This window comes from Sinohyriopsis cumingii, chromosome 2, assembly GCF_028554795.1.
Source record: "Sinohyriopsis cumingii isolate HCF-2022 chromosome 2, ASM2855479v2, whole genome shotgun sequence".
NCBI lineage: Eukaryota > Metazoa > Mollusca > Bivalvia > Unionida > Unionidae > Sinohyriopsis > Sinohyriopsis cumingii.
The window spans coordinates 63271926-63284273 of NC_142962.1; the positions used below are offsets into that span (position 1 = coordinate 63271926).

General features: G+C 34.1%; 1 protein-coding gene across 2 annotated transcripts in view; it reads left to right on the forward strand.

The window, feature by feature from the left end:
• The first annotated feature begins 11663 nt into the window (after positions 1–11663).
• LOC149805046 (uncharacterized) overlaps positions 11664–12348 on the forward strand; it is a 46393-nt gene continuing 45708 nt past the window's right edge. For both annotated transcript variants that reach the window (XM_089946872.1, XM_089946881.1), the window contains exon 1: positions 11664–12093. In XM_089946872.1, coding sequence (XP_089802998.1) covers positions 11865–12093 — 229 coding nt within the window. In that variant the 5' untranslated portion in view covers positions 11664–11864. The remainder of the gene's footprint in view (positions 12094–12348) is intronic.

The following is a 12348-nucleotide window of genomic DNA, read 5'->3' on the forward strand; positions in this document are numbered from 1 at the left end:
CTTTCAAAGTGTGAATTCGGCATCTACGAATCTTTTTACAGAGATAGATAAGTTGTATACTAATGACTCATGGATATTTTTAGAATCTAAATGTCTTTCCTGTCTAACCATGATTTCTATGGTCATGTGAAATAGAGATCAAGAGTCTCAGTACTGGATATGTGTTTCATCGGGGGAAGGGGTGGGGGGCACTTTGTCAAAAAGACCTCTTCGTTTGAGGCACCGTAGCGAACAAAAGCTGCTCCAATCAAAACGTTGCCGTTGACAATTTAATGTCATATGTTCAGAATATTCCAATTTCACGTGTTGTATCAAAAATGCTTGTACTTAAAGTTCCATTTTCTCGGTCCAGATTTTAGATTGTATCTGTTAAATTAAACAGTAGTGATTGAAAGTTATTTTTACTATGTCGAGGATTTAGATTGTGTCGTTTGAATTACGCGGCGGTGGTTGAAATTTCAATGGCATGCATCGATAAATCCTCATTTACGTATTGGTTCAGAGAGTTTATGTTGAAAGTTCAATTTCACATGTTGATTATTTCAATTTCATCTGTTGAATTACACAGCGCTGGTTGAGAATTCGACGTCCGATGTCGTTTTCTTTTAAGATTGTATCTTCTGAATTACATGTCGGTTGTTGAAATTTTAATGTCATATGTCAAGAGTTTCAATTTAACATGTTGAATCACATTGATTGTGCTGAAAGTTCTATTTCGCATGTTGAGTTTTTAGATTGGGTCTGTTGAATACACAGCGGTGCTTGGACATTCTACTGTGCTTGTCAGAATTGCTATTTTTTTATATACTTCCAAAGTTTCTACTGTATCAGTTTTGCCACCTTCCCAACTTGTCGACTTCAATGTAATTTCTTTAAAAATAACAGTCTCTAAAACATTTATAATTGTAAAACAACAGGTCTGTTTTTTGTGTTAAATACTGTTTATATATATATATATATATATATATATATATATATATATATATATATATATATATATATATATATATATATATATATATAATTCGAAATTCAAGCTAATCTGCTAAACAGAAGTCAGCGATTTTGACCACGGATCACTAAAATCCACAATTGTTACTAATCGGTTGTATCAGTGAAAAAAATTAATAACAGTTACCAAGGTGTTTCTTGTATCAGATGTATACCCCCACCCAAAAAAAAAAACACGTCATTCCCTTTTATGGTTAATTGATCTGTTTATTGTGTTAATTGAATACCTACCAACATACTCTCCTTGACTAGGTACAATAAATGCCCGAGGCGAACATTGAATGGGTGTTATTCTGGGCATCATGTAAATTTGTTTGAATATTGTTATGTATATCAATATTGTGTGTTTAATTGTCATCCTTGGTCGTAGATTGTAGTGGCTATTTTATAAATACCATATTACATAGCTATTAATTACGTAGCTAGTATTTGTCTATGACTGTAGAATAGATTTTAAGATTATTATCACTTGTAGGTAAACATGTTTACTTATATTTGAATTCAGGACATTGGTTTTCCCCTCGGAAGTTCATGGTCTACCTGATGTTTGTCATGCTGATTCGCTAAAGTTTAAGTAAATGGACCTGACCTTGTTTACGGTTTGGAGTAATTTTCCATTAAGACGACATAATATGGTTATTGCGACACAGGTAAAGTGTGTGGGGGTGGGGGTGGGGGTGGGGTGGGGTGGGGTGTATATAAAGATGCTTATATCAGAATTGATCATTCCTACTTTAAAATCTGTCTAGTGGAATCAGTCTTTTTATTGTGATAAGTTATAATCTCAGAGGATTTATTTATTTAAGTTATGCATTGGAATTAGAAAATACTCATTGGCTTTAGGACGAAATCATTATTTTGGAATTATTGTGAATTAAAGGACATTCTAGATTAGATCATTGTAATACATCAAGACTGTTGTCACATTAGCACATTCTAAGTTACTGGCACATCAGCACTTGTAAGACTGGAATGCATTCGGAATACAACAGTTGCCTAGTTTGGCGCTCAGCATTAAGAGGTTAATTTTGGGACTGGTCGGCGTGGTGTCAGGATAATGTGACTGGGAGGGACATCATGTTACATGTCTTTGACATGATACCCCAGTGCTAGACATCACTATAAACTACCAAACTGCAGACATCGTAGCGATATGACTGAAAAGCTGTTAAAGCTAAATTAAAAATCCTAATCACACACACACACACACACACACACACACTCGAATACTACTAACATTCAATCGGAATACTCTATACTTTTTTATACATGTAATGACTATTTTACAATTTAATTCACAATACAGTCAGTTCCTTTTAAATTTTCACTTGTATTCTAGGTAAATAAATTAATTTTTTTAATTTTATAAGACTTATTATATTGTTCCCTTGTCTGTTACTTAGTTTAAAACCATGATACCGTAACAATATTGTCAAAACAGTCTTCGCGCACATGGAACTAGCCGGGTGTACTGCCCCAAAACACTTAATTCAAGATGAATGATAACAAAAGATTTAGGGTATGAGTCTAGTGGTAAGCGGAAATAAAGTCAAAGGTTAGGGTAGGAAAAGAAAACGCAGGAAATAATGTCCTAGGGGAAAACGTCACTGGGAAAATGTCACAGGAAAATATTCGTTTTAAAAACAATTATATATTGTTCACATGTTTGTCATATACTAGTTAATGTATAATAGTCACGATAAGACAATCACTATATTACCTAACACGATCATATTCTTTAAGTGCCATTTGCTTTAATGTCGATGTCAAAGTCTGATGTTCCAGTCAATACCATGCATGAATTTGGACAATGTCTTCTGGCCTGTTGTGAGGTTTCTGCCAAAGATCTGTAAGCACTGTTGTAGTTGCACATATCTCAGTTGCACAAGTCTAAGGTGTATGTGTGTGTGTGCTAATGGCATCACATTGAAGGACAGTCCCAAAAGATGCTAACTTTTACGGCAACAGAGGCTTTTGGAAGTGTTGTGGTCAATCTGAATGTCTTTGATAACTACACGTTGCAACCATGATATTTGGCTAGGTTTGGAGTACAAGACTGCGACAGTTTGCGAAATGTTAATGATGCTTGTCGTATATGTGATACAGTGCTGTGTTTCGCTGAGCAATTCAAATCAATGTACTATCTTTGTCTGCATGTTAGGAATTATGCCGCATGCTAGCATTTGTACTATTTAGTGTGCTGAAAAGTGTCATTTTCAGCGAAGAGTCCAGAATGAATACCGCACGTTGCCTTCGGTACAAATGTGCTTCGAACACGTGCATTTTGCATGATTAAATAAGAAACAAATTCGGAGACTTTCTGTGAAGGCAACATGCACACTAATATTCATCTCAAGTACAGTGAATATGCAGTCCTTTTTTTCTTCGACACTAGAAGGATGGTAAAATTGGAAGGTTAGGCTGTCCTCTTTTCAAGTTCTAAGGTTCTAGATTATATTCTGGGTGAGTTGGTGCACATCACGTTTAAGCATCGTCGAAGTTCGTTTAGAGCCCGAATCACCAAACCGTGTTCTCTCAATCTTTCATTCAAGTAATCCAGTGTCTTTGATATGTTTTCATCAAACTATGTTGTGTTTCCCTGTAATTATGTAGTGTTTCCCTATAACAATGTCGTGAATCTATCATGCCCAACTTATGCCTCATAACAAGTATTTGGATCAAGTAATTGAACCCAATAGATACTTCTTGTAAACGATATGCTTTTAGCCATTGCCGCAGCCATTGTTGTAGTTATGACTAACAAATTTCGATGATGCTGCCATTTATATTTACACCCTGGCGTATCAATTCCTTTATTTTTCAACCCAAAGTTCCTTAATACTTTCTGTTATTTGTAATTGTAGATGTTTCGACCTAAATGATTCAAGTGCATCTGACATAGCGAATTTATTTATTTGAAGTTTATTTTCAAAGATTGCTATCACATTTTTATTAATAAATACCTTTTACATTCGAATGTCGTCGATGATTACCAAAATATAAAACTTGTTATGACTGATAATAAGCATTAAGAAAAATAAACCTGATTAATCATAAAATTATCCCCCCTCCACAATGATGAACTTCTACAGTATATGCGTACCAATTCTAAAACATTTATCATTGAATGTATGCTTCTGTAATTTAAAAACAGAATTATCCCAAATGGAATCTTAAGAACTTTAAAAAAATACTTTTCAGATATTAAATGAACTGTTTAAATATCGAACGAAAAGATTAGCGTATAATATTATATTTGTATTTCACTCGCTCATCGCTCCTCTGTCTCTTCGTCTTCTTAACTAAACTTATGAGTCTGACGAATGTGTGGTTGCCAGTCTTCAAAATCTTGCTGCAAATCTGAAATACCTGAGCATATTCTCTTTTCTCATAAGTATAAAAAGAGACGGCATTAAAGTTCTGAATAAACTGGTACAACATATAAAGAAAAGTAACTCTCATATATATAGTCTCTCGTGGAAATGTAATTTACTCAAACACTTTGAAAGAGGTCCAGGAACTATACATTTACAATAAAGAAGTATATTATTACATTGACAGCACATTTACAGTCAGGTTTTGCATTAATAGAAAAGAAACAAATATGTTTAACCTAACAGAAAATACTTACATACAGAAACATAGTAATAAATTGAATATTTACCTCTGCAAACATATAAAGTTAGCAAGTTTGTTTTATGTCCTACAGTAAAATGATGTAATCTCACATTTCTTTATGTATTTATTTAATGTATGTTATATTAACTAAAATCATTTTTTGACCATTTAAAAGCTAAATAAATTGTTTCCAGACTGAATAGTATTTAAAAAGTTTAAACCAAGCTTAAGTGCTGTAATCTAAGAACTAAATATGAGAATAGTTTTAGCTTTGAAGTCGTTTGAATCCCATTTCCATCTCAACTGTCAATATATACCAATTGCTTTATTCTATGTATTTATTCATCTTCCATTACATCAACTGTCAATACATACTAATTGCTTTATTCTATGTGTTTATTCATCTTCCATTACATCAACTGTCAATACTTACCAATTGTTTTATTCTATGTGTTTATTCATCTTCCATTACATCAACTGTCAATATATACCAATTACTTTATTTTATGTGTTTATTCATCTTCCATTACATCAACTGTCAATACTTACCAATTGTTTTATTCTATGTGTTTATTCATCTTCCATTACATCAACTGTCAATACTTACCAATTGTTTTATTCTATGCATTTATTCATCTTCCATTACATCAACTGTCAATATATACCAATTGCTTTATTCTATGCATTTATTCATCTTCCATTACATCAACTGTCAATATATACTAATTGCTTTATTCTATGTGTTTATTCATCTTCCATTACATCAACTGTCAATACATACTAATTGCTTTATTCTATGTATTTATTCATCTTCCATTACATCAACTGTCAATATATACTAATTGCTTTATTCTATGCATTTATTCATCTTCCATTACATCAACTGTCAATATATACCAATTGCTTTATTCTATGTATTTATTCATCTTCCTTTACATCAGCTATCAGTATATACCAATTGCTTTATTATATGTGTTTATTCAACCTCCATTACATCAACTGTCAATATATACCAATTGCTTTATTCTAAGTATTTATTCATCTTCCATTACATCAGCTATCAGTATATTCCAAATGCTTTATTCTATGTATTTATTCATCTTCCATTACATCAACTGTTGATATAAAATAACTGCCTTATTATATGTGTTTATTCATCTTCCATTACATCAACTGTCAATACATACTAATTGCATTATTCTATTCATGTATTCATCCTCTGATACATCAATTCATATTCGGTACGATGAAAAAGCTGAATAAATTTTATGTTGGCTGCAAAAGTCTTTTAACTGTTTAGTTTTAACTTTAAGGTCAATATCCTGCCTTTACATATGATTATAAAATTCTAATTTTGGAATAACTTCAGCGGCATTTTTGTCATAATTAAAAAGTACATAGCATCTGCTCTATTTTATGTATTTTTCCCCATTAAAACAAGTTATATTTGGTGTCATTTAAAAAGAAAATAAATGTTCTGTAGACTGCACAAGCTTTTTAAAAGCTAATTTTAAGAGCCACATCAAGGGTTTAAACATGAGCATAAAATTCTGCTTTGGAAATAACTTCAACCATATTCCTGCTCATACTCTCAGCTGTATGTATATACATGTGGACAAAAATAAAAATAATGTATAAACAAATAGAATGTGATAAAATTGGATGGACCAACTGACACATGACTTGGGTATATAACAGATAGAATAGTTTCCCATTGTTGTAGTGGCGTGCTAATTAGTCCTGTTGTTTTGTTCTATTATAATTTTGTACCTATGTGTGCAGTGATAAACAATATAATGTATTGAGAAAGATCAGTTTGGTAAGAAAAACACTCCTTGAAAACTTTTGGAAGTCCTTGCAAACTCGTTGAAAATTCCTTTGAAATAGCACTCTGGGCTGTATGAACAATGCTAATTTAATTTGGTCAAGAGGCAGATATCAGCATGATGCTGGATGAGTTTTGTTATGAGAGAGACCTGCGCATATTTATAAGGTGAAGTTGCATATGGTTAGGATAAATCTTTTTATAACTCTAGACGTGGTAATTTTCATACACTTTGGACCAAGCTTCATAAATGGCTTATATCAGCTAGAGCTCTCTCGAGAATGATTTTGGATCAAACTTTACAAATAGGATTGTATTGTAAAATAGCTTTATATCATGAGAATACATATTATTTCTACCTTTATCTTTGGAAAGCATTTTATCAGAGTTTAGAAAAATAGTTACAATGAATATGGTAAAGAAACAGTTTACATAGGATTGAGTTTTTACCATAATGCATTAGTGAAATGGTAAACTATTAAATTAAAGCCAGATGGGTGATATCGGGCCAGCTTTAATGCATTAGTGAAATGGTAAACTATTAAATTAAAGCCAGATGGGTGATATCGGGCCAGCTTTAATGCGTTAGTGAAATGGTAAACTATTAAATTAAAGCCAGATGGGTGATATCGGGCCAGCTTGGCCCATTTCTTATTCCACCATAATTTTATGGTATTTTTTATATCAACAGTCCTCTAAAGCACTCTCCGTCAGGGATCACTGCCATCTCACCTCTGTCTGCATAGGTTCGAGTCTCGGGCTCGGCCAATGTGGATATGTGAGAAAGCTTGCCAGTAGCTTCTCGTGGGTCGGTGGTTCTTTCCGGGGTTTTCCCGAGTTCTTCCTCCACCATTAATACTGGCCGCCATGTATAGCCTATCTTGTGCTGAAAAATGGCGTTAAACCCTAAACAACAACAACAACAATATCAACAGTCCTTGTTGTCACGGTATATATTTATTAAATACAATATGAATGTACTTGAAAACTCAACAGTTTTCTATATTAAGGATCTTATTCATAGTCTTTTTGACCATTCCTGTGGCCTAGTGACTAGAGTGTCTGCCTCAGATGTGGGAGGTCATGGGTTCAAATACCAGCTGAGTCATAACAAAGACTTATAAAAATGGTACTAACAGCTGCCTCACTAGGTGCTCAGCATTAGGAGGTTAGTGTTAGGACTGGTCGGCCTGGTGTCAGGATAATGTGGCTGAGTGGGACATCATGCTACATATCTGTGTCATGATGCCCCATTGCTAGACATCACTATAAACTGGACACTGCAGATATCGTACCGATATGACTGAATTTTTTTTAAAGCTATGTTAAACATCCAAATCACACACACACACACACACACACACACACACATTAACACAAAAAAAATAATTTATTAAAGCTGTACATGAAATTCTGATGCTTGAGTTTGAGTTCATGGAATATTTGCTAATAATACCAACAGTAAGTTAAACAGGGTTAAAATCCTCAGTGACTGTGTCTAAACCATTCCCATGGCTATGATTGAAGTCTCAAAATCACATTGTCAAACTAGATACAATTGGCCTGATGCGGCCAAATAATAAAAAAATATGTCTGGCTCTTGTTCCATGCCAAAAAATGTAGGGCGGATAGGTCACTACAAACTTTATTTATTTTAGTCCAAAGAGATTCAAATAAAGAATAAACTAGAAAATAATGCAACTTCAATCACAGTTACATCCCATTGTTTTTTTTTCTCCCAAAATTTTAACAAATCTTCTAATTCTGCCCCCACCCCATTTTTTAAAGATTCAGCAGGGTTTTTCAGGTAACCAGAACTACACATACTGCTCTTATTTGTCATGAAATAACATTCTTTCGGTCAACTTTGAGGAAGGGCACCAGTTACACATTGATTGTACTGAATTAAAAAAGGATAAAATCTGCCCATTTAAATAATATGGGAATTACAAAGATCAAAGAGGCTGCATCTTTACATTGTCAGAATCGTTCAGTACTTTACAATATTGCACAACTTCATATCGCACTAACATGAAGGACACCTGTGCCCAATAGTGTATTAGGAACTACTTTGTAAGCAAATCAGGTACACTGGTGTAGCAGACGCTTTACGTTTTGGTCGATTAAATTTGTTTCTGAATGAACTAAAGCAGATGTTTCGTGGACTGCCACATACCAGCTGCTTTGCTACATTCCGCGTTAACTTTTTTGATACAATGTTTCGGGTTTTGGCGATAGACGCCAGATTTCTTAAAATTGGTGGGTACCTACAAATAACATGCAAGTTACAAGGCACAAACTGTCTCCTTTAGCTGGAAAAAAGAATGGAAAGCAAACAAACTGCCGATGAGAGCAGATGTACTTTGGGTGCACTCTATATCAACTTGAAACCACTTGATATATCGTCGGCAATGGCATGTACAAAGCAAACTGTGATTTCATACATGGATACGTGTAGCCAGGGAAAAGACTAACAACTCAACATTGGAGTATATAGAACGGTAAACAATACTTTGAAACAAAACATTGAAAATACAAAACTACAAAGAAATCTTACAAGGTAAACTCAGCACGAGATAAAATGGCGGCAGCTAGGAGAGAACTGAAGAACTTTGGAAAAATTTTCCAAATCAAAAGAATTGAAACTAGCGAGGGAAGTTTTATTGAATGCGCTTACAAAGATGGAACACAAGAGCTAGACATGTCTCATATACCAAGAGATAGAATACCGGGAACAGCAGCAGTGATGGTTGAAAGTACAGAACCCACGTTACATCAAAAACTTGTACTCAGTTAACCCCAAAGGATATAAAGGATATATAATCAGACCCAGAGGGAAACAACCAATTATACCGTATGGAGAGATGAGCATAAGGAAAGAGAAAGTTATATTAAAAAACCAACACCCATATTAAGGAAAGTAAAGAAACAAGCTGGAGAACTGTACCTGTCAGACATTCCACTAGAAATCCCACTGGAGGATGTAGGAGCTCAATTTGAAGAAAAAAATTCAACATCCAAGTGATTTCATCCAGATTGTCAACTATCCCCTTAACAACAATTTACAATGGGATGCAAATATTAGAAATCGAAAAACACAAATTGAAGGACATAAAGAGAGGATTCTTTATATTTGGATTGTTAGCTAAATCATGGTACAGAGGGTGTATCTACGACAGAAAATGTAACAGGTATGGAAACACAGGACATACACCTTTCAAATGTCCAACAAATCAGGCAATACAAGCAGAGACTAGAGACCCTCAAATCATGAAGCGACAACAGCAACAGCAGCAGCAGCAACAACAACAACAACAAAGTCAGAAAAACCAGCAAACAGAAGTTAATCAAAGCACTAACCAACAACCAAAAGGAGTGAGACAACAACAACAACAACAACAAACAAGACCAAATCAACCTCAACAGCACCAAGAAATGCAGGAGCAGGAAGTAAAATTAACAAATTCGAAAAGTTCCACAACAGTACAATCAATTATGACGGGAAAACAAAACGCTGATCCACAAAAAAAGATGTGAGACACCAACAACAACAACAGGGAAAGAAGCAAGAAATGCAAGAACAGGAAGAACAATGCCCAAAACCACAACTAAGAGTACACAAACAGCAAGAAAAAGAGAAGCAAGGGACAAAAGAGCAAGAACAAAAACAAGAGAAGGCAACATTAATAAAATTGAAAACCCCGACAACAGCACAATCACCAATGACGGATAAAGATAAAGATAGAGAGAAAAAGAGGAAAACATACATTTTTCCAAATTTTTCTAAATAAAATACAAAGCTATTTTCAAAACTATAGCATACACAAACAATTTATAATATTAGGGCAGGAGGGTTTCTCCAAATGGTCTGGAAAGATCAAACGGAGAGTTCCCCTCCCCCCAAAAATATTTTTTTTTAAAAATAAGAATGGCACAAAATATACTTACAGTTTTACATCCTGAATTTCCTCAAAATGTACTTTCTTAGTTCTGCAAATCCGAATTACATGAGCCATATCATGGGTTCTCAAGCTTGATTACGCATTTCAAAATTGTACTGTAATTTTGACTATATTCCAAGTGGAATTAAATCCTCCTTACTGCACTCAAAATGAAATAAACAATTTATTCCATAGCGTCTTTTTGATAATTGAAATGTAATGACTTTATATTTTTTCCACATTATGATTTCAAACATTCATTGGCAGAACAGATACACACTTGCAGATGTCAACATGCTTCTCCGTTGCCGCTGAAATCCAATATACTTCATGTAGTACTGGCACGGAAATCCAGTCCATGTGTCATTACATTAGAATTTTACACATGCCTTTTAAAAACTGTGAAATTTGTAAAAAAATTAATGCAGCTAATTAAACTTTTTGTTGTGTTTACTCGTCAGACTCCCACATAATTTTGGATCTGTATGAAGGCATATAATCCGAACAGTCGGCAGCAAATAACTTATATTTTGCCAAAAGCTTTCTACATTGCTAGACCTGTTCAATATGAAACCTAGTCCATCATGTAAGACGTGTAACATGTTATTTATGGTTTAGTCCTGACGCCCAAAACATAAATATCAGCGTCGAGGTCTCACATGTAGGACTACTCATAGCCCCATAACAGCAGGAATTGCTGATTAAGACTTAGAAGTGACACAAGGCATCTTTAGAATTTGATTATTTTTTTTTATATTTTTTTTTTAAAGGAGACTATATTATTCAAGATACGCATGCAACATTAAAAAAAATTCTGAAAAATCTGGATGCAACAATGAGATACAATTTAATTTAACAAAAATCTGGACCAGTATTCAACTAAATCCGAAACACAATTTGGTCGAGAGGGTCAAATTACTGTGACATCTGAAATAAGCAAACTAACTTGGTGAAGATTTTCGATCCAGTTTTCTATTTACTAGTCTTTCAATTTGAACAATTTCTGAATACAATTAACTCTTTGTAGTGTTCTTCTGCACGATAGGATTGTCATAGTTAGATCCCTTTGTTGGGGTCGTCGTAAAGCATATTCTGGGATAAAAGTTGATAATTTGGAGAAAGAATTTAATCTGAGAAGTGTAATAATAAAAGATGCTTGCATATATTATTTTGATTTCATTGTATCAATTATCAGGAGTATTTATGAAGATGTATAATTTTACGGTCACAAGTCTCATCTGCGGCATTATTTCCGGTTGACAACCGAGTAAACAGCTTGGTCTAGATAACGGTCAGGATTTTCTCTTCTTAAGAGTACATTTATGCATCTCAAATGCCGTAAAGAAAGACTATCTGTTCTTAATACCAACAAAAAGACTCGCTTTAAAAGTGACAACATAATGCAACTTTATAAAACAAAAGCATTATTGTTTAGTGAACTTGTTGAATAGTTTGAAAACTACTCCCAAATGTCGACAGCAAGTGCGTGGAAGTATCGCCCTCTTTCGGCCGGTCGTAAAGGTGTGGTCAATACATGTTTAGGCCCCATTAGAACAGAAATATATACAGAGAGTTTGAAAAATTTGTGCAACAATACACGAGATAATCTAGATCGACTGAAAGCCCAGATATCCAAGCTGGATCCATGTTTGGAGTATGGCATTGAACACTGGCATCCAGAAAGTAGACCAAGATCAGGTAATTTAAACAAGGTTTTGACCATTTTGTTCAGTGTGATGATAGACCACATTGGCGTCATCCCTAATAAATCAAATAGGCAAAGCCTTGGAAAAACGAGGGTTGCATCAGTTGTATGTGTATGTACAGACTGACATTTTGTGTATATTAACTGGTATTGTCTCTATATTACATTACTACCATGTTACATCACATCACACTAAAATCATGATTTTTAATTACCACATCTAACAACACAGCTGGGTTTCAAAAAGA